A 22,244-nucleotide genomic window follows, 5' to 3' on the forward strand; every position below is an offset into this window, starting at 1 on the left:
AAAAGACAGGTGTGTAATTCTTCAAAAACTCGCCTCACAGAAATCCCTAACGATAAGTATTGAATGCATTCTAACTGATAAGTTTCATAGTCCTGGTAAAAGCCATAATCATATAACCAAAATTGGGTGTTTGCTTATTCAGGAGATAGGTGGGTTTATAATAATCACCTAGTCACTATTGCCTAATTTCAACCACTCTCTGAAGGTCAGGGAAAGAGTTGAGAAAACTACCCTGGGGTCATATCAGTCTCCCTGGCCCTTGCCCCCACTGGTCTGACCAGACAACCTGAAAGAGCCACTAGTCTGGTGGGGGAGGGGAGGGCGGTGCCAGCCAATCAGAAGCATGGTCAGTGAGCGTGAAACAATGAGCTTCTGATGAGGGTGTGGCCTGGAAAACGGCTTTTAGACAAAACTGTCATTTTATGGGTCAGCTCCAAATGGACATGGCACTTCTGCTGCCTTCAGAATAATGTCACCCAGACCCCTTTCCTGTTTTCTGCACTCCTGAAAGATCTAGTACCCGATCCAGGCTCTGGCTTTTCCTCAGCCTTGGAGGAAGAGGAGGTATGTGGAGTCCCAGCAGGAAGAATGGTTGCGAAGGTAAAGGTGAGGGCTGCCCTCTGGGAAGAAGACCAGTATTGAAGCTTAGAGGAAAGTGGAGAATCCGTGGGTTAGGAATCCCAGACAGTAGATGGTAGGTAGGTAGGTAGGTAGGTAGGTAGGTAGGTAGGTAGGTAGATATGATGTATGTATCTCTGTCCGTCTTTTAAGTGAGGTTAGAAACTTGAAGTCTTAAGTGTTGCCTCATCATGTTTATTCTGGAAGCTGGCTGGCTGTGTTTACCTCCTGCAACTGCTCGCCCAGTAGCCTCCTCACATAGCACCCCCACCATGTGAGGGGGTGGTAGGAAGATGCTCTGGAGGAAACGGGGACATGTAGAGCATGGTGTCTAAAACAGAGGACTTTACAATGCACGGGAAGACATAAGCAGATCAATAGATAAGTGAGGATATTTAAGTAGGAAATACGTATAAGGCACATTTAATAAATTTATAGACACTAAGTGCCCTAAGAACGCAGGACAAGTTGCCTTGGCTGGGGTGGTCTGGCAAGCTTTCCTAACGACATTTTCCCTTTAAGTCCAGAATATCTCCTCCTGTGACATATCTCCGTGTGACAGAAAAAACTTGGATATTTAACTCCCACAGACCTGGGCTTTCGAGCAGTTGTGGCCCACGGCACATTAATCTCTCTGAACGTCAGTTTCTGTATCTGTAAATGGGAGTGGGGCCTACCTCACAGTGCTATTCTGAGGCAACCTATCAATACGTTAAAACGTGGTATGTGCCATGAAGTAAATATTAATCGCAGTCTTCTAAAATAGAAATTGTCTATTGTCTTATGAATGTTCCCAAGAAAAACTCTCAGGTAATCAATTTAGACGTCTTTGCCTCTTCAGCCCACAGGCGAATCATTTTCTTATCCTGGTTTTCCTCATACGTTTGTCATCTTCGTGGCCAAATGCATCTACTTTCCTTGCCTGGTAATCATAAACTTAGAAACAAACTGTCCAAGTCCTCAAATCCCCTTAATTAAAACAATGGAATCTTAGCAATCATCGTTCCGTTAAATACAAGGTTCACTGCAGTCCGGCGGGCAGGGCAGCTGTACCCCTCATGAGGAAGTCCAGCACTTTCTGAGCCTGCCCTGCTGGGGAGTTTACACTGTTTAGGTTCGCCTCCAGTGACTGCCAGCCATCGATCCTAGTTGGTCCCTTTGGAGCAACATAAATAAATTCCCCCGGAGCCACAGCCAGTCCCTACCCGAGCGGGAAAGTTGAGGGATTAGCTTCTGGAGAGCAAGGGGTCTCCTCGTTACTTCGCAACTTTCACACTTCCAAATATTTGAAGACAACTAGCATTTTCACCCAAATGTCATTGTCTCCTGACATTTCCAGTATCCCATCAGTTATGTTCCATTGTTAGTGACCTTCAAATACAGTGGGCAGAACTAAACCCAATGCTCTTGATCCGAGTTAGACGCTCCTTCGGTACCTTAAGATTGCATTGTATCCAAATGGCCAATAAGCGTATGAAAAGGTGCTTTATTTCATTAGTACCACGTGGGAAACACAAAGCTGCACGTACCACCACTCACCTACTGAGATTTCCAAAAATTTGAAAGACTGACAATAGCGAGTGTTGGCTGGGATACAGAGCTTCTGAAGTTTGATATCTTGACTGCAGGATGTAAACTGGTACAACCACTTGGAAAACTGGCGAGATCTACTCAAGTTCTGTATATATTCTGTGACCCACCAACTCATTCCTACGTAATTGCCGAAGCAAAATGCACATGCGTATTCACCAAAACACATGGACAAGAATGTTCTTAGCAGCACTGTTTCTAATAGCCTAAAACCGGAAACAACCCCTAGGCCAATAGTACAATGGATAAGTACTTGTGGTATAATCAGATGGTGGAGTGCTACACAGCACTGAAAAGTACATTATTGATATACATACAACATGGGTGGATATCACAAACATTTGAGAAAAACCAAAGAATATACATAGTTTGATTCCATTTATATAAAGTTTAAAAACCAGCAAAGGTGATCTATGGTGTTAGAAATCAGCCATTTCTTTGGGAGAGGGGATTACCTTTGGGAAGAAGAGGAGGGCATGCCTGGGAGGTGGCATGAAAGGGGCATCCGTAGTGCTGGTAATGTGTCTTTCTTGATATCAGTTGGGATGACACCTATTGTTCACTTTATAATATCCATAAAGCCATGTACACTTACAAATTGTTCATTTTTCTGCACATGTTATGCTTTAATAAAAATGTTTTTAGGGACGCCTGGGTGGCTCATTTGGTTATGCTTCCGACTTCAGCTCAGATCATGATGTTGTGGCTCATGGGTTCGAGCCCCGTGTTGGGCTCACTTCAGATCTTCTGTCCCTTCTCTCTTTGCCCTTCCCCCACTTGTTCTCTCATTCTCACAAAATAAATAAACTTTGAAAAAAAAAGACTCAAAATTTTTTTAAAGTAAAAATGTTTTTTAAATGTTTGTTTTTTATTTATTTTTGAAAGAGAGAAAGAGAGAGTATGCGTGCACAAGCAGGGGAGGAGCAGAGGGAGAGAAGGAGACAGAATCTGAAGCAGGCTCCTAGCCGTCAGCGCAGAGCCCAATGTGGGGCTCGAACCCACAGATCTATGAGATCATGACCTGAAGTCGGACACTTAACCAACTGAGCCACCCAGCTGCCGCTAATAAAAATGTTTTTTAAAAGATAGCATGGAATTTGCAGTAAATCTAATTTTTTACACCATGCGCTTATGCTTTGGTTTTGTTAAAATTCTAGGTATAGCACTTTGCCTTTATTCTTTTGAAATTTCAGTATTATTTTAGTCAATTAAGACATTTTAAGATCCTGATTCTGTCATTCAGTCCATTGGCTCTCTCTCCAATTATATCTTTAAGTCCTCAAGCACGCCCATAGAGGCTTCCCTCTGAATGGACACTACAACACAAATCAGACCGATAACTATGTTTTTAGTCACTCCTATAATTTTGTATCTTATCCATAAGGATGTGAGAAATTTGGCCATTAAAACCTTGTTAAACTCAAGATATACTTTATCTGCAGCATTCTCTTGACTTAAAAATTTAGTAACTCTTCAAAAAAGGAGATAACTTTGGTCTTGGCTCTGAATCCAATTTGACTCCTTTTAAATCACCTCTTGCTTATTTAAGTGCTCACGTATTAACAAATATTTGGATTGTCACAAATATTCCAGCTCTGTCTCCCACTTACACACATGGTAGAATTGCACTTCTCCACTTACTTGACATTGTGTTCTCATAATTTTCTTTGGCCAAGGTCATGTGAGTGGAAGAAGAAATCTATTAGTCTTGGGAGGACACTTCAAGAATGAATCTGTCCCTTAACCTTTTTCCCCACTGTCTTGGCAGCCAGAATGTCCCAGCCTGGACCCCGTAGTAAAGGCGACACTAGAGCAAAGCCTCAGTCAGCCTACCAAAGATATGTAGCACGAGCAAGAAATGAACAGGAAATAGCCCTTTGTTATTTCAAGCCACTGTGATTTTGGAGTATTTATTACTGAAGCATAACCTAGCTTATACTGACTGACACATTATATTTACCAGTCTATGTTTTCTGGAACCTCATCTGTTTTTAAAAAAATTTTAAATGTTTACTTATTTATTTTTGAGAGAGAGAGAGAGAGTGAGCGAGCGGGAAGACACAAGTGGGGGAGGGGCAGAGAGAGAGGGAGACACAAAATCTGAAGCAGGTTCCAGACTCCAAGCTGTCAGCACAGAGCCTGACACAGGGCTCGAACCCACAAACTGTGAGATCATGACCTGAGCTGAAGTCAGACACTCAACCAGCTGAGCGACCCAGGCGCCCCTTTAGCCTCATCTTTTGAAATTCAGAAGAGAATGTGCCCATCTCGAGCTTTCCAGCTGACCTCTTGTTTTTGAGATTACATCTGTCCAGTCTTTCAGTATTTGTGTAAAATAGGTTATATGGGGCTGGCTACCTGAATTTATTTTAAATGACTGGGTGCTTTATCACTACCTTCTCAGCTTGGAGTTCAATTCTTTCTTAGCAATATTTGTTACACTTTGCAATTCTCCGTAGTGAAGGAGGCAGAATCATTCCTCTTTTAATGATTCCTTTAATTTTAATAAAGCCTAAAACTCCCTCTAAGTTTTTTTAACTTTAGCATTTTTCCTAAGTCTCAGTTTATTCTGGGAATTCAATCTTCTCCCACCTTTCTTATAAGATCATGTAACACTTATCAAATGCACGATCTGAAATTATTTGACTTAACATGTTATCTATTATTTGTTCCTCGTACATGCTGTGGTTTTTATTGAGATTTTTAAAAATTTTTAATCTTATATACACATTTCTCTATCTTTGTTCACTTCTTTTTTTTTTTTTAATTTCTAGGAGAGAGAGAGAGACAGCGTGAGCAGGGGAGGGTCAGAGAGAGAGGGAGTCACAGACTGAAACAGGCTCCAGGCTCCAAGCTGGCAGTCAGCACAGAGCCCGATGCGGGGCCCGAACCCACGAACCGCAAGATCATGACCTAAGCGAAAGTCGGACGCTCAACCGACTGACTAAGCCACCCAGGCGCCCCTCTTTGTTCACTTCTTAACATTGGAGTTTAATTTTTCCTTTAAAATAACCTTTTAAAGGGGCGCCTGGGTGGCTTAGTCGGTTGAGCGTGGAGCCTGTTTCAGTCTGTGACTCCCTCTCTCTCTGACCCTCCCCTGCTCACGCTGTCTCTCTCTCTCTCCTAGAAATTAAAAATAAAATAAAATAAAATAAAATAACCTTTTAAAGGTTATTCAATACCTAATATTTAGCTCAGTTTTAGAGGTTTCTATACATTTTAAAGTTTGCTAAAAATACTAATATTAACTGTCTTGGGGCACCTGGGTGGCTCAGTTGGTTAGGTGTCCAACTTCGGCTCAGGTCATAATCTCATGGTTTATGAGTTCAAGCCCCACATTGGGCTCTCCGCTATCAGTGCAGCCTCTGAGCCCTGCTTGCTGCTCCTCCCCCACTCACTCATGAGGACACGTGCTCGCTCTCATTCTCTGTCTCTCAAAAAATAAACTTAAAAAAAACCTGTCTCACTTTTTCCTTCTAATGCTCTCATGTACCCCAATATGACCTATGTCTTTCTGAAGTTACCAACCAATTCCTCCCTGATAGTCAATAACAGTTCCTTTTTTCCCCCGTCTTTCCTTTTCTTTCTTTTCTTTTTTTTTTTTTTTAGCTATTTAATTTTTTCTGTATCACTTATTCCAGGAACTTGGATTGCTCTGAAAAAACGTTGGGTATGCTATTTCTGTTCAGGGTGGTAGAGCGTGATTTTTACAACATACAGGCATGAACATTTAATTGGCCCCATCAACTAAAGGAAGGCCTTAGGAAATTCTGATTTTCTTAGAACTAATTGGGCAATAAAATAAAATTTCAACATTTCTTTTTGCTTACAGTTTAAAGCCTTGCACACACACACACACACACACATGCACAGCTTGAATTCATTTTCTCTCTTTATTTAAGACCATACCTTAAATACACTTAATCTCTTGCTTGTATGTAATAATACGTCGCTTTGCCACTCACCTTTATGTAAATATTCACCCACATAAACTCACATCTACATTTTTTTTAAATATAGTTTAGAGTCAAGTTGGTTTCTATATAACTGCCCTCCCCAATGCCCATCTCCCCCCTCCCCCCACCCCCATCAGCCCTCAGTTTGTTCTCAGTATTCAAGAGTCTCTTGTGGTTTGCCTCCCTCCCTCTCCTTAACTATTTTTTCCCCTTTCGCTCCCCTAGATTCTCTGTTAAGTTTCTCCTGTTCCACATATGAGTGAAAACATATGGTATCTGTCTTTCTCTGCCTGACTTACTTAGCTCAGCATCACACCCTCAAGGTCCATCCACGTTGCTACACGTGGTCAGGTTTCATGCTTTCTCATTGCCATGTAGTATTCCATCATATAGATAAACCGTATCTTCTTGATCCATTCGTCCGTTGACAGACACTTGGGCTCTTTCCATACACTTTTTTTTTAATTTTCAAAAAGGAGAGAGAACAAGAGGGAGGGAGAGAGCACGATGAGCCGTGGGGACAGAAGGGCAAGGGGGAGACTGAGTGAAAAGTGCCACTGGCCCCTCTTCAATGTGACGTGTACACCGAGTGCTCTCCCTTCAGGAAAACAGATGGACAATTCAGCTCCTTCCCCCATTCTCTCTGTTATGATGCTCATTTACGTAACAGCTGCTCAGGGTTGGAGGCCCAGTGTGTGAGGGGGACACACTGTGTAGAAAAGTGGCCCTTTTCAAACATGACTCACCACGTAAGCCATCATCACTCCTTAGTCCCTTAAATAAGTAGTTCACAGTTTAGAACAAAGCAAGTGGAGAAAAATACGAAAGTGAGTAAATGGCTATGTCAGATTTCCTCCATTCTCAGCTTTTCTTTGTAGAAGGTCTAGCTGGGGACTGCCTGCTGTGACCATAAATTGCTGAACATTCGCCTTAACCATGAACACTCGAAGAGAAGAATCGCAGGACCGGGCCATCGTCAGAATAGCCGCTCATTTACCAGACCTCATCGTCTACGGAGACTTCTCTCCGGAGCGGCCCTCTGTGGATTATTTTGATGGAGTCCTGATGTTTGTTGATATTTCAGGCAAGCACAAAAGGACTCTCTCATGTGGGTGAACACAGAGCTTGATTGCAGAGTGGGGTGCCAGTCTTGAGCTTTTGCGCTCTTACAGATATTCCTACGGAGAAAATGGGAGGGAGGAGGGACAGCCTGTGTACCTGTCCCTTTTTTCTTCCTTTACCCAACATGTCCAGTCATGGGCAAGCCTTTAAGATGCCCCAGTTGCCTGCCTGGAACTTTAGACTCCAGTGTCCCTGCCCAGCGTCAATCACTCTGGCCCCCAAGCCCCACACATGTGCCGGGCAGACTTGACCTCAGGAAATGGTCCTCCAGATGTTGTTTACATCTTGACAGTCAACTTGTCACCTCTTCAGAAGTGTTTACATTTTGTGTGTTTTCAATACCGTGGGATGGAAGTTCCATACCAGCTAAAGGAATTGCGATCATCCCTGCCCAAGGTGAGACGTTTGGAGGGAAGAGGTAGCTGGCCTCTTTCCCTGACCCCAAAGATGATAAGCATAGATCAGGGAGGCTGCTGGGGATCACTGAGAAGAAACCTTGCCCTCTCTTAAAAGCTGGCGCCCGGTGCTCTCGGGTGAGTTCCTCTTGTCCTGCCTCTGTTTGGTTCCTCCAAGCAGCCAAGAAAACTAGGTGGGCGTTTCTTACAGGTTTCACTGCGATGACTGAGAAGTTCAGCACAGCCATGTACATGGACCGAGGGGCCGAGCAGTTGGTGGAAATCCTCAACCACTACATCAGCGCAATAGTGGAGAGTAAGTGTCCCCACGGTTTCTGACTTAACGTATGTTTAATTCATTGTTTTCCTGTGTTGTTTGGTTACAGCCTGACAGAACGCTTATCTGTATTTTCCTTATGAAATGTGTTTGAAACCAGTCTTTTTTGGAAAATAATATAGTGCACGTGAAGGAAGGTCATCAAACCTCACTAACACAGACTGAGGGACAGAACGTTCTGGACCGGTGAAAACACTGAAATAGACATTACCTTTAAAGAACTTTAGTTATAGTCAATGACTCAAAACAAGCGAGCATCAGCATAACCCAACTGTAGTCATTAAGAGAATGCTGTACGACCAGGTGAGTGATTTATACCTTACTTGTTAGTGCTTTGTCTTCTAATGATGGAGTCAGAAGCCCTTCCAATGGACTGTGCAACCTCTGCCTGCCATCTTGTGTGTATTCTTAATTTGAACTATTCCTGAAGAAAAAGGTTTACTCTATTAAGGTAAACTCAGGGTCTAGTCTTATCGGGCTCTCAGTTCCCTAGTATTATCTTAACGGCACCCACTAGACCAAAGGCGATGTTCCTTAAGAGCAGAAACTGTATCTACTTCCTGTTTGCATCCCACTCAGCGCCATGGTGCTCAACAAATCTGTGACGACACACACATAGGAAGAAACAATGCCCACGTGTCTTGTAAAGCCTAAGAAAACAAAGTGGGAGTTGGTGATAAAACCAAGGCTGACCATAGCTGTGCTCTCCCAGTTTCCTGATTGTCACTGCATACGGAGACATGTCACTCTTCCACTCACCTGCGCCACTCAAGCACCCCATTGATCAGGAGAGAGCCTTCCATTATCATGGGCATAGCTCACTGTCTTCAGGCCTCACCAGAAACCCCACCTGTGCTCCTATCTCTCTCCATTCACAGAAACAGAGCATGTACGGGGTCTCGGTCAGTGTGCATTCTACCAATGGGTACAAGTGACTTGTCTGAGACATCTTTAGTATGAGTTTACACTCTGAACTGATGTTCTCTTGACCTAATTTCTATAATACAGATGAAGTGTGAATTATTATTAGCTTTAAGAAATTGGAGTTTGGGGCGCCTGGGGGGCTCAGTTGTTTGAGCGTCTGACTTCGGCTCAGGACATGATCTCACAGCTCATGAGTTCAGGCCTCACGTCTGACGGCTCAGGGCCTGGAGCCTGCTTCTGATTCTGTGGCTCCCTCACCCTCTGCCCCTCCCCAGCTCGCACTCTGTCACTCTCTCTCTCAAAAATAAATAGACATTTAAAAAAAAATTTTTTTTAAGAAATTGGAGTTTGATTTACCTTGTTTTCTTCTTTTCTCAGAAGTGTTGATTTTTGGAGGAGACATCTTAAAATTTGCAGGTATGAGGGCTCCCAGAGATGGGAGGGGTGTAAGAAAGGAGTGCCGAGGTGCACCCTGAGGAATGCTCGAAGACTGTCTGCACAGATTTCGGACACGACAGACTGATCCCCAGGGCGGGGTAGGGGCCCTCCATGTATCTGTCTCTTCAAGGTGATGCACTACTCGCCCTGTGGAAGGTGGAGCGAAGGCAACTGAAAAACATTATCACGGTGGTGATTAAATGCAGCCTGGAGATCCATGGATTGTTTGAGACCCAGGAGTCAGAAGAAGGCCTGGACATCCGGGTCAAGATAGGTGAGCTGTGAGAAAGGGGAGCCGCACGAGCAATCTGCCCCTGGGTCCTGACCCCTGCGGACTCTCTCTCCCCGAGACAAAACCTAGAATGTGGTGTAACAGAGTGGCTCAGCCCGCCCATCATGTCTTGAACTTGGGAATCAGGCTAACCAGAAGGAGTTCTGGCTCTCATATACCAGGTAGAATTTGGGCTAATCCCAAGATCTACCTCGTAGGCTCTTATGAAAAGTAGACTGAGGTAGTGAATATAGTCCCTGGCACATAATAACCAGTCCACGAAATACTCTTTACTATGCCCCTTACTGCTTGCTATTGTTTTCCGGTCTTGCTGATGTCAATTATAGTCATTTAAAAGAACCATGCATCACTTATGCATTCATACACACATTTTGTGTACATGTCATATATTGCAACATTCTGTCTTTCGTTGATCCAGTACCAAAATCTTCAACTCTCAACTTGAAAACACTCAGAGGGCACATTGTTGGGACGGGACACCTGGCTGTCAAAATACCTACTCCTCTTCCTCAACCTTTACCCCTCTGGCTCTTGCCTGAGATTCAAACTGAAGGGTTTCTTTAAAAAAATTTTTTTTTAATTTTTTTTTTTTTAGTCTTTATTTTTGAGAGTCAGACAGAGAGAGACAGAGTATGAGCAGGGGAGGGGCAGACACAGAATCCGAAGCAGCTCCAGGCTCCGAGCTGTCGGCGCAGAGCCCGACGCCGGGCTCGAACCCACGAACCGTGAGACCGTGACCTGGGCCGAGCCACCCAGATGCCCCTGGTTTCTTTCTTTCTTTCTTTTTTTTTTTTTAAATGTTTTATTTCTAAGACAGAGAGAGAGACAGCATGAGCAGGGGAGGGTCAGAGAGACAGGGAGACACCGACTCCGAAACAGGCTCCAGGCTCTGAGCCGGCAGTCAGCACAGAGCCCGACGCGGGGCTCGAACCCACGAACCGCGAGATCATGACCTGAGCGAAAGTCGGACGCTTAACCGACTAAGCCACTCAGGCGCCCCAACCCCTGGTTTCTTTCTAATCAAAGCCTCGACCTCTGATAAAATAAGGATCCTCCGCAAGAGGAATCACTAAGGTTGTGTTCTGTGGCTCTTCAGTGCAAACCCGTTGAAGGAAACAAAATAGCTTGGGGGACGGAGGGGGCCGTGTAGACACGTGAGGCGCACGCAAAGGCGAGACCCCCTGGCGCCTTCCCGGCTGCGGGACGAAGGGCGCCTGGGCTGCCGGGCCGNGTTTTAAGTTAATTAACTTATTTATTTTAGAGAGAGAGACAGTGCGAGTGGGGGAGAGAGGTAGAGAGAGACATTCCTCTTTTGTTTTTTTAATATTTGTTTATTTTTGAGACAGAGACACAGCGTGAGTGGGGGAGGGGCGGGGAAGGGGGACCCAGAATCCGGAGCAGCTCCGGGCTCCGAGCCGTCAGCGCAGAGCCGGACGCGGGGCTCGAACCCACGAACCGAGAGATCACGACCGGAGCCGAAATCGAGTCGGACGCTCAGCCAACTGAGCCACCCAGGTGCCCTGAAACTGTCTTAATTTTAATTAAGTTTAGACTTACAGAGAAGTTCCAAATTAGAAGAGCTTCCATATATCCCTCCCCAGCTTCCCCAAATGTTGGCGTCGTTCCTCGTCAGGGTGCAGGAGTCAAAGCCAGGAAACCATACAACACAAAAAACAATGCAAATCGGTACAATACTGTTCACCACTTGAAGGCCTCATTTGGACCTCACCGGTTTCCCTACATCGGTGGAATGTTCCAGATTTTTCTCTATTCACCATCCTGCACTGCATTTTGTTGTTATTTTTATCGAGTCTCTTGCAGTCTGTGACAGTGTTTCCCGGGGTTATGTGACCTTGACTGATACCTAGTAAGAGTACTGGCCACTTTGTTGAATGTCCCTCCACTTGGCTTGGCCTGATACTTTCTCATTCTTGGACTAAGGTTAGTCGTATGGGGTGGGAGGCAAGAATGCCACACAAGTGAAGTTGTACCCGTCTCCATGAACCGGACCATGGACTTCCGCAGCTTGACATGAATCTTATTACTGCTGATGCTCTCAGCTACCTTTTTGGGCATCAGCCCCTTTGTCCTTTAACACTTACAGGACACACATGATACATAATTTAACCAGGTTTTATTTAAATTGAAATGTTATGAAGGAAAAAAAAGAAGAAAATTCTGAGTGGGAAAGCCCCCTGGAGAGTCCCCTGGTGTGGCCATCTGTATAAACGCTGAAGATTGAGGTGGTAAGGACGAATCAGAGAGATTTTTAATGTGATCACCTCCAAATGATAGATCCTTGTCTCAATATGCCAGTGTCTGTTTACCACGTCCTGGACATTTAAAAGCTTACTCCCTGCCCTTTCTGCTGAGAAATTATATTCAAAGGACCAGAAAACCCTCAGAATAACCAAAAACTTCTTTTTTTATTTAGGTTAATTTCTTAAAACCACTGTCTACTTTTAACTTTGATGAGTTTTTCACCAAGTGTATGACTTTCATGGATTATTATCCTTCTGGTGACCATAAAAGTGAGTACGCTCCGTGGACAAGAGCCTTGAGCTCTACCAGTGCTCGGAAGGGTCTTACCAATGTCAAGGGCTCTGTTGAAGCGGCCGGCCCGGCCTCCTCAGCACAGCTCCCAGCAGCACACAAAGGGGGCCTCCCTCCCGTTCCTCAGCACAGCCGTTCCAAGTACAACCCTCCTCAGGCCCTCAGTCTCTGCTTTGGCAATGACTCTTCTCCATTATCCTAACGTGTACAGGTCCGCCCCCTGATGAAAGGAGAAATAAAACTTCTGTAAACCCCACTTCCCTCTCCTAACTTCCACCACAAAAGTTCTCAGAAGAGTGATCTGAATATCTGTGGCTCCTCTTCTATCTTCTCATTTATTCACCCAATAAACTTGGGTGAAAATTGCATGTGCCTAGTGTATTCACCTTCTCTTCAGTCTTGAGCCTCTAACATCTAGTTTCTAGCCACTTCTCTTGTCTACTGAGACTGTTTCGGTCAAGGCCACCAATGGCCATCAGACTTGCCAAAGCAGATGACCTCTCTTCAGGCCTCATTCTAGCTGGTTGGCCTTCAATTACTCTCTTTTTGTGCACACTGCCTTCTCCTCTTTCCTTGGGTTCAAGAATATTCCTTCCTAGTTTTGCTTTTATACCTAAAGCCACCTGCTTTCAGTGACTTTGTTTACCCTCCTTCCCATTCCTTAAATGTTGGTGATTCTAGGCATCTGTCCTTGGCCTTCTAGTCTTCCTTCTTTTGTCCAGAAGATATGGTCTTTCGTTTTTAGTTTCATTTTGGTTTTGGTTTTGTCCTTTTAAGTAGGCTCTATGGAGCTCGACATGGGGCTCGAACTGAAGACCCTCAGATCAAGAGTCCCATGCTCTGCTGGGACAGCCAGGCGTCCCCTAGAAGATATGTTTTATCTTGTCAGTGGAGGATCTGATACTTTTGTGCTCTTGAGGGAGAAAATGCAATAATTTCCCCCAATGGTTTGCTTTGCACTTAATTTAACAAAATTCAAGAATGGCTTGCACTCTGTCTGTCTGTCTCTCTCTCTCTGTCAAAAATAAAAACACTAATGTATTTTTTTTAATTTGTTTTATGTCTTTATTTTATTTTGAGAGACAGAGACAGAGTGAGTGGGGGAGGGGCAGACAGGGAGACACAGAATGTGAAGCAGCTCCAGGCTCTGAGCTGTCAGCACAGAGCCTGACGCGGGGCTCGAACCCACGGACTGTGAGATCATGACCTGAGCTGAAGTTGGACGCCTAACTGACTGAGCCACCTAGGCGCCCCCAAAAAAAAACATAAAAAAAAAGAACTCCTCATTGGATTTCCCTTGGCTCTGTTGGGCTGGGTGTCCCAGAGTCCCCTGACTGAACCGTGAAGACCACCGTCCAAGGGAATGGGGGGGCGGGGGGGACTCCGGTCCCAGCACTGCAGACCCCGCTTCCTTTCCTGACCCCGCCCCTCCTTCTGCTCTCTTAGACCTCCTGAGGCTTGCGTGCATGCTGGAGTCCGATCCTGACCTGGAATTGTCCCTCCAAAAGTATGTGATGGAAAGCATCCTGAAGCAGGTATTTTCACAGTTTAGTTTATTGGCTTTTGGGGTGTCGGAGATCATGGACAATTGGAAAGATCAAGAAAACCAGTGACTAGGAAAATCTTTCATTGAACTAAAAAGAGTTGGGGCTGGCGTTCTCCGTGCGAAGGTGACTACAACACTGGCTTTTCAGATCAGGATACTTGTAAGAGTTAAAGGAGGCATTGTTCGTAATCACGCTGCGACAACAGGCATAAACTGGGACCGTGTGTTTTATACAACTGGGAATGGAACTCTTTCTGAAGCAAATGGGAGCCTGTGGCCCCCCCTTTCTGTACCCCAGTTAGCAGAAAGTTCTCAAGTGAGTTACGTTAACATCGGTACCACGTTTCTCTACGCCACTTACCTTAGATCTTGGGCTTCAAGAGTTAACGATACAGATCATTAGAATGCCCGTAGCTACCCCCACCCCCTAAGATGTTCACCTTTGTATTCGCTTAGATCTAGGCTCTCATAAATGTATTAATTCACGTGAATTATAACTGTCCCTCAGCACTCACCATATGCCAGGCATTCTGCTATTGCATGTATTTATTCTTCATAATTCTTGCTAGATATTTTCATACGCATTTTGTATGTGAGAAAACTGAGACCCAGAAAGATACCAGGAACTTTCCTAAGGTTATCAAGGAACAGACGTAGCCAGGATTTGAACCTCGTTCTATCTGAATCCTACAGTATTTTTTTTTTTGCGCACAGGCTGTACACCTTTCTAACATATGCATGTTTTAATCCTTAATTCCATCAAAATGAGGTTGTGTCCTGGAGGAGAACTTAGGCAGCCTGAGCAGTGGGTAGCCGCCTCTGCAGTGTGAGTTGAACCGGTATCAGGACGCACCCCGCCACCTTCAGTCCAATTTAGAGGCACGGTTTGACTCCTCAAGATCTCTGAAGCTCCAGAAAGCCCTCCCCTCCCTACCTCCGAGAGACATGACACATTCCGCTTCTTCAGCGGCAGCTAGCGGGGGGCAAGGTCTCCGGGAATGGGGTGCAAGATAGACCCCAAGAGTCACCAGGGCTTGTGGGTAGCAATGATGAGCTCCGGGTGCAGACACAGCTACGGCGGCTGAAAGGAGACAAAAGACAGGCCTTTCGCAACCACACCAAGACCGCCCTGCTCCTAAACTGTAGACAGATGCAGAGGTTGCATTTTTCAGATCAAACCTCAGAATCACCCCGTCGGATAGATTTTTAACTCATTTATTTACTAGATTTGACCTTTCATAGTAATGTTTACTTACTTAATATTAATTTCTTATTTAATACCAATTTATTGGAGAAATGAAAGAAAATCATCCCATCAATAATTTCAGTTAGAAATTATTCTTTTAGGAAAAGAATTTGAATCGCCTGAAATCAGGACTAGCCCAGCCAGTTAGGAAGCATGACGGCATGGTTCCCTGTTCACAGTTCCTTTTGTCCAGAAGATATGGTGAGGTTTTTGTGGGTTTTTTTGTTTTGTTTTGTTTTGTTTTTGTTTTTGTTTTTTTAATAGGCTCCGTGGAGCTCAACATGGAGCTCAGCCTCAAGACCCTCAGATCAAGAGTCCCATGCTCTACTGACCGAGCCAGCCAGGCGCCCCCTGGAAGATATGTTTTATCTTGTCAGTGGGGCACCTGATCCTTTTGTGCTCTTGAGGGAGAAAATGCAATAATTTCCCCCCATTGGATTGCTATGCACTTAATTTAGCAACATTCAAGAATGATGGTAGGCAAGCATGATTTGGGAAGGCTCCTTTTCCCGGGCTTGCACAGAAGACGGGAGCCGAATGATACATATACCTCCGCAGGGGACGCAGGGGCGTGTTGTTGCTGGAGCATCAGACCAGGAGCCTGGAGAGCTGGGCTCTGTATGACCCTGGGAAACTTCTGTTGTTTCTCCACGTCTCCGTTATCTAATCAGTCAAGTGAGGATCGTAATGCCTATTTTATTTCGTTTGAAGAGAAAGTGGGAGAGAATGTGAAAGTATTCCTGAAGGTTCCAGGCTGTGAAAATATAAGGCTGGGTTACATAATGTGTTGTTCTTAGCCCTGAATGGTAAGAGTGCCGAAAGGAAACAGTACTTCTCTCTGTTATTGGGGCGGCTCACGCTGGCACCAGGGAGCTGGCAGTGTGGCTGCTGGTCACACTGGAAGAGACTTTTTGATGGCGCGTTCCGTGTCCACCTGCTCGACTTTGGGCTGACTCTGCCGCGTTGTACCTCATGCATTCGGGCAACTCCAGCTCCCCAGAGAATCTCAAAAGGCTAGCTGCCTCCCAGTGATGACTCCATGGGGGTGGGGTCGCCGCACACAATCCACCACCAAGGACGCAGGCGAAGGAAAGCTGCTCTCTGCTCCGCAGATTGATGACAGACAGCTTCGAGGGTACCTGTCCGAGCTCCGCCCGGTGACCATTGTGTTCGTGAACCTGATGTTTAAGGACCAAGAGAAAGCAGAAGTCATTGGCTCGGCCATCCAGGACGCCTGTGTGCACATCAGTTCTGTCCTGAGGGTCTTCCGAGGCCAAATCAACAAAGTCTTCATGTTTGACAAGGTAAATGGGAATTCAGGGGTGGAAACCTACCGATAATTTAAAGTTCGTGTTCACACCTTGGACATTGGTGAGAGGGAGAGAACAGACATTTTTAACCTAAAATTGTCTGTTTTTATATATACTTCTAGAAATAGCTTACATGGTGGATATGTCACTTACTATGTGCCACTCATTATTCTCAATACTTTCCACGCACTAACTCACCTCCTCCCTCAGGACTACTCTGAGAGGTGGATGCTATTGCTGTCGTCCCCATTTTACAGATGAGGATGTTGAGACACGGCGAGACTAAGTTTTGCTTATGATCATCCAGTTAGTAGGTGGTGGGCTGGATTCAAACCCCGGCAGTCCGCCTTCCCAGTCTCTGCTCTCAAGCCTACGCTCAACGAGCTCTCGCTGCACGCACGTCTCCAGCCCAGCGTACAAGGCACCTCTTGGAGGTTTTAGGTCAGGTGTCTCATAACCGTCACACTCCAGAAGCCTGTTTCCAATAATCCCCACCTGCTGTATCTGCACTTCCGGGTCCCCTTCCAGCTTCAGCATGCAAGTGGGGAGGGGCAGAGAGAGAGAGGGAGAGAGAGAATCCCAAGCAGGCCTGAATGTCAGCATGTAGCCCAATGTGGGGCTTGAACTCAGGAGCCCTGAGATCATGACCTGAGCTGAAATCAACAGTTGGACACTTAACCAGCTGAGCCACCCAAGCGCCCCATTTCTGGGTATTTTTAATCTGCTCCTTAAAAAAATTTTTTTAATGTTTATTTTTGAGATAGAGAGAGAACGCATAAGCAGGGAAGGGACAGAGAGAAAAGGAGACACAGGATCCAAAGCAGCCTCCATCCAAGCTCTGAGCTGTCCACACGGAGCCTGATACGGAGCTTGAACCCACAAACTGTGAGATTATGACCTGAGCTGAAGCTGGACGCTTAACCAACTGAGCCACCGAGGTGCCCCTTTTAATCTGCTCTTAGTCAGTTTGGAGAAAAACGATATGGTTACCAAATTACCGCAGAAATGCCCGTGAGAATTGGTTCCGCATCTCAAGTGTTTTTGCACCTGAAGAGCAGAGCACTAAATCACTGCCCTGCATTCACTCATTCACTAACTCGAGAAGCAGTTATTGAGCATTTGGTAGAAAGGGTTACCCTCTAGTCTTTGCACGGACCTGAATCAGGGCTCCCTTCATCCCATCAAGATAGGGCCCAGTGCCAACCGGGATCTGGCACTTAGATTCATTTTGGAGAGGGTTAAAGAAACAGAGGCCGTCTCTTTTGCATTTTGTCAGGATATGTCACATATACAGACTGAAATTTGTAGCCCATCATCCTTTAGTTACGATGCTCTTTTCTTATAGACAACAGGTCTGACTCGGGTAATTGTTTAAGTGATGGATACTAAGATCGCCAAGCTTCAGAGTTTAACTTCTTCTTGGAACAGTTAAATTTATGCCAAGAAAAAGCACTCTCAGTTTAAGCCTTTATCCCTAAGAATAATAACAATACCTGAAAAGAACTTTATAGTTTGCAAAGTATAACTGTATATCAAGTTTACGTTATATATGTATATAATGTTATATATAAGCTTATAACATTAAGTTTATAAAAGTATATATACTGTAAAGTATATATTGGGGGCACCTGGGTGGCTCCGTGGGTTGAGTGTATGACTTCAGCTCAGGTCATGATCTCACAGTACGTGGGTTTGAGCCCTGCGTCAGGCTCTGTACTGGCAGCTTGGAGCCTGGAGCTGCTTCAGATTCTGTGTCTCGCTCTCTCTCTGCCCCTCCTTCGCTCACACTGTCTTCCTCTCTCAATAAATGAATAAACATAAAAAAATAAAAAATAAAGTTTATATTCTATACAACATACAGAATATATGTAATGTACTATGTGAAGCATATATACACTATAAAGTAGTTTGCAAAGTTATACATGTGTATGTGCACATACATAGAACCCTCATTTTAGTAGCCAAAGCAACCTTGGGAAGGTCTATCTTGTACCCATTTGCAGACTGATAAATGAAGTTCACCGCGTGTAATTAACTGATCCGAGTTTCCACACTTGTGAGGTGACCTGAGAACACAGATTTTCTGATGGAAGAGCAGGCGCCTCTTCCACTGCCCTGTGCTGTTCCTCAGATGTAAACTTAGCGGCGTGTAGCCCAAGACCCTGGCCGGGGGGGGGGGGGGGAGCAGGTGGGCGCCCACGAATAGCCCAGCACGAGCCATTGTCTCTGGAGAAAAGCAAGCCCTCCTCGGGCTAAAGCCCCGCTGCTCCAGCACTAGAAGTCAGATGACGTTTACTAAAAATAAAATGGATGTGAGAGAAACCGTGGTCCAGTGTGACTCAGAAAGTGCACGCCGCTGCCTCCCTCCAGCAGCCTCCCGGCTGGTTGGGTTTAAAGATGGCGTCGCCAGCTGTGTGGGCCGACTTCTCCCCCACAGGGCTGCTCCTTCCTCTGTGTCTTCGGTTTCCCTGGGGAAAAGGCCCCTGACGAGGTCACTCATGCCTTGGAAAGTGCCGTGGATATATTTGACTTCTGCTCTCAAGTTCACAAAATCCAGTGAGTGTTGACCTTGTTCCCATCCGGCGGCCCCTGACCTTTTGGTCGCGTGTGGGGAGGCAGGACAGAGGGTCAGGGAACAGGAGGTGAGGAGAGGGCTATCTTTGACCGGAAGCCCTCCGTTTGTACTCATGTTCCTGGGCCAACCCAGCCTTGATGCAGAGACAGAGGGATGGTGAAGACAAAGCGCAGGAAAGGACACTCTTAAAAAGTCAAAATGTAGCAGGTTTGCAAGAAAACCTAACTGGGTTGCCTGGCCACGCTCTGGCTTACTTCTTGGTAGAGGTTGGACTACCAACGCGATATGGGAGACTTGAGCTGATTTTTTAAAAATGTTTTTAAGTTTATTTATTTTGAGAGAGAGAGTGGGGGAGGGGCGGAGAGAGAGGGAGAGAGAGAAAGAGAATCCCAAGGAGGCCCTGTGCTGACAGCGCAGAGCCCGATGCGGGGCTCGACCCCACAAACTGTGAGATCATGACCTGAGCCAAAACCAAGAGTCGGACGCTGAACTGACTGGGCCTCCCAGGCGCCCCTTGAGTTGATTTTTAATAACTGAGAGATAAAATGAGTCCTTGTGTTGGACATTTATATACTGATCTAACCTGAAGATGATCCAGTCTCAGTAAAACTGTTAGGAAGGGAAGGTTTCTCATCCCCAGCCCTGGCTAAGAGCCACAGGCCCTCAGGTTTGCCTCGCCTGAGCACCCCAAGGCCCCCAACTCGGGGCTCTCCTTTAACAGGTACCACCCCCTTGTTCTCAGTCTTCCCCGCCATCAGCCCCTCGTTATGCAGCCACCCTTGCATTAACTAAGTTAGCTTTCAATGCCACGCACTGTGTCCGAGTTACTTTATGACTTTGTTCTTTCTGGCAATAGCAACCACAGTTCAGTTGGTTTCAGTGTTTACGTCACTCGGCAATGCAAGTCCCTTGGGGTGGTGCGAGGTTATTTTCCAGAAAAGTGGCTCAGATGGATGTTTAAAATTAGCAGAAAAGTGAACCGATTTATCACGTCCAAGAATGTAGTTCTGTCTCAGACGGTGCCTCCTTCACACCTCCAGGCCCTGTACAGTCGCCCCAAACTCCCCACAAGAGAAGACCGTTACTTACTGAAAATCCTTGGGGCGCCTGGGGGCTCAGTTGGTTGGGCGTCCGACTTCGGCTCAGGTCATGATCTCACGGTTCGTGGGTTCGAGCCCCGTNTCCCCTTAAACTCTCTTGCTTTCTCCCCGGCACCAGCACTGTGTCCATCGGCGTGGCCAGTGGGATCGTCTTCTGTGGAATCGTCGGGCATTCCGTGAGACACGAATACACAGGTGTGCCGCGCCTTGTCATCCGGCCTTGTGGGAGGAAGGGCAAAGCTAAGTGAGGCCGGGGCCCTGCCCTCTGGAAGCGTGGAGTCTTCCAAAAGGAGCCCAGCCACACAGCTTTGCCCATTGGCAGCTCGTTGCCTGCAAAGTGTGCGTATCCAGGCTGTGCATGAGTATCAGAACTAAGTACTCATCCGAGGGGAGCGGTAGAGGCTGGAAGCTCATGGAAAGAGGCACCTTTATATAATCATTTCCTGATAACATTAAGACAGTTACTCCTCTTAATTCCTAAAGAAATTAGGAATACTGGTATTCCTGATAAATGAAAATAGAAAGTATATGTTACCTCGATATTTCACTGCTTTGACTTCCCTCCTCAACCCCATTATGATTTAAGATATTCAGAAACAATACATCTAAAATACTGAAATATTCATGTCTGCAGTGGAAGGATGTCTGAGACTTTCTCATCTTCTTTTCTTTCTTTTCTTAAAATTTTTTAAAAAAATGTTTTATTCATTTTTGAGAGAGAGATAGAGACAGTGTGAGCAGGGGAGGGACAGAGAGAGAGACACACACAGAATCCAAAGACAGGCTCCAGGCTCTGAGCTGTCAGCACAGAGCCCGATGCGGGGTTCGAACCCATGAACCATGAGACCATGACACGAGCTGAAGTCGGACGCTTAACCGACTGAGCTACCCAGGCGCCCCTCCTTTTCTTTCTTTCTTTTTTTTACTTGTTTAGTGTTTGTTTATTTTTGAGAGAGAAAGAGTGCGCATGCATGCGCGGGGGTGGGGGGGCAGAGAAAGGGGGTAGAGGATCCAAAGGGCTCCACCCTGACAGCATCTTGCCCCATGCAGAGCTCGGACTCACAAACCAGGAGATCGTGACCTCAGCCTAAGTCAGACACTTACCCGACTGATCCACCCAGACGCCCCTGAGAGATTTTTTTCAAAATAACGCAGGGTGGAGAGTAGACGGAAGTGAGGATGGAGCAGGATTGGCCATGGGTTTGGGGCTTTGGGCCTGGGTGACAGGTATATGGGGATTCATGATACTATGCTTTATTGTATGGTCAAATTTTCCATAATAAGCAGTTTTCTAAAGAAGAAATATCCTGATCAGAAGTATTTAAGTTTAGGGGCCCCTGGGCGGCTCAGTCTGTTAGGCATCTTGTGGGTTCTGGCCTCATATCCGGGCTCTGTGCTGACAGTGCGGAGCCTGGTCCTGCTTCAGATTCTGTGTCTCCCTCTCTCTCTGCCCCTCCCCTGCTCGTGCTCTGTCTCTCTGTCTCTCTTTCAAAAAATGAATAAACATTGAAAATTTTTTAAATAAAAAAAGAAGTGCTTATGTTTATGTTAAAGTGCAATAATTAATACCTAACTAGTCGTGACATTAAAAAAAATTTTTTTAATGTTTACTCATTTTTGAGAGAGAATGTGAGCAGCGAGAGGGAGACACAGAATCTGAAGCAGGCTCCAGGCTCTGAGCTGTCAGCACAGAGCCCAACACGGGGCTCGAACTCACGAACAGTGAGATCATGACCTGAACCAAAGTCGGTCACTGAGCAACCCAGGCGCCCCTGACTAGTAGTAATATTAATTAATTGCCGGATGCTTACTGGCATCGGGCACTGTTGAAAGTGATGTGCGTGAACTGACTCATTAATCTTTATAAACTGCCCCCTGAGAGAAGAACTGTTATCACCCCCATTTACAGATCAGGAAATGGAGGCATGGGAGCATCTGAAAGCACAACTTTGCCCATGTAATTTGGTGACTTAGTCAGGGGTAGAGCTGGGGGTGGAACCTGTATGCTTCAGAGTCTGTGGGCTACAGCGTACCCCCCTTTGAAACATCTCCTGGGTCGATCTCACACACGCCCCTTCCAGCCCTGTGTGCTCATGCTTAAGAAATTGACAAATGAAGGCTGATTCATTTCAAAAATGAAATGAAATGAAAAAATTGCACACACAGGAGCATTAGAGGTGCGATTTTGTGCCTCATTTGGAGGTTAGTGTCCCCTCCACCCCCCTCCCCCCGGCTTGTACCT

At 45.8% G+C, this 22,244-nt stretch overlaps 1 protein-coding gene across 1 annotated transcript in view; it reads left to right on the top strand.

Annotated features, from left to right (window-relative positions):
• The first annotated feature begins 428 nt into the window (after positions 1 to 428).
• Positions 429 to 22,244, top strand: part of ADCY10 (adenylate cyclase 10) — an 80,662-nt gene continuing 58,846 nt past the window's right edge. Inside the window, exons 1-11 of the mRNA XM_077761762.1 lie at positions 429 to 600; positions 7,043 to 7,248; positions 7,893 to 7,997; positions 9,321 to 9,359; positions 9,511 to 9,654; positions 9,834 to 9,865; positions 12,107 to 12,203; positions 13,672 to 13,760; positions 16,130 to 16,321; positions 18,765 to 18,883; positions 20,121 to 20,197. Coding sequence (XP_077617888.1) covers positions 7,101 to 7,248; positions 7,893 to 7,997; positions 9,321 to 9,359; positions 9,511 to 9,654; positions 9,834 to 9,865; positions 12,107 to 12,203; positions 13,672 to 13,760; positions 16,130 to 16,321; positions 18,765 to 18,883; positions 20,121 to 20,197 — 1,042 coding nt within the window. The 5' untranslated portion in view covers positions 429 to 600; positions 7,043 to 7,100. The remainder of the gene's footprint in view (positions 601 to 7,042; positions 7,249 to 7,892; positions 7,998 to 9,320; positions 9,360 to 9,510; positions 9,655 to 9,833; positions 9,866 to 12,106; positions 12,204 to 13,671; positions 13,761 to 16,129; positions 16,322 to 18,764; positions 18,884 to 20,120; positions 20,198 to 22,244) is intronic.

This window comes from Crocuta crocuta, unplaced genomic scaffold (assembly GCF_008692635.1).
Source record: "Crocuta crocuta isolate KB4526 unplaced genomic scaffold, BGI_CrCroc_1.0 scaffold243, whole genome shotgun sequence".
Lineage (NCBI taxonomy): Eukaryota > Metazoa > Chordata > Mammalia > Carnivora > Hyaenidae > Crocuta > Crocuta crocuta.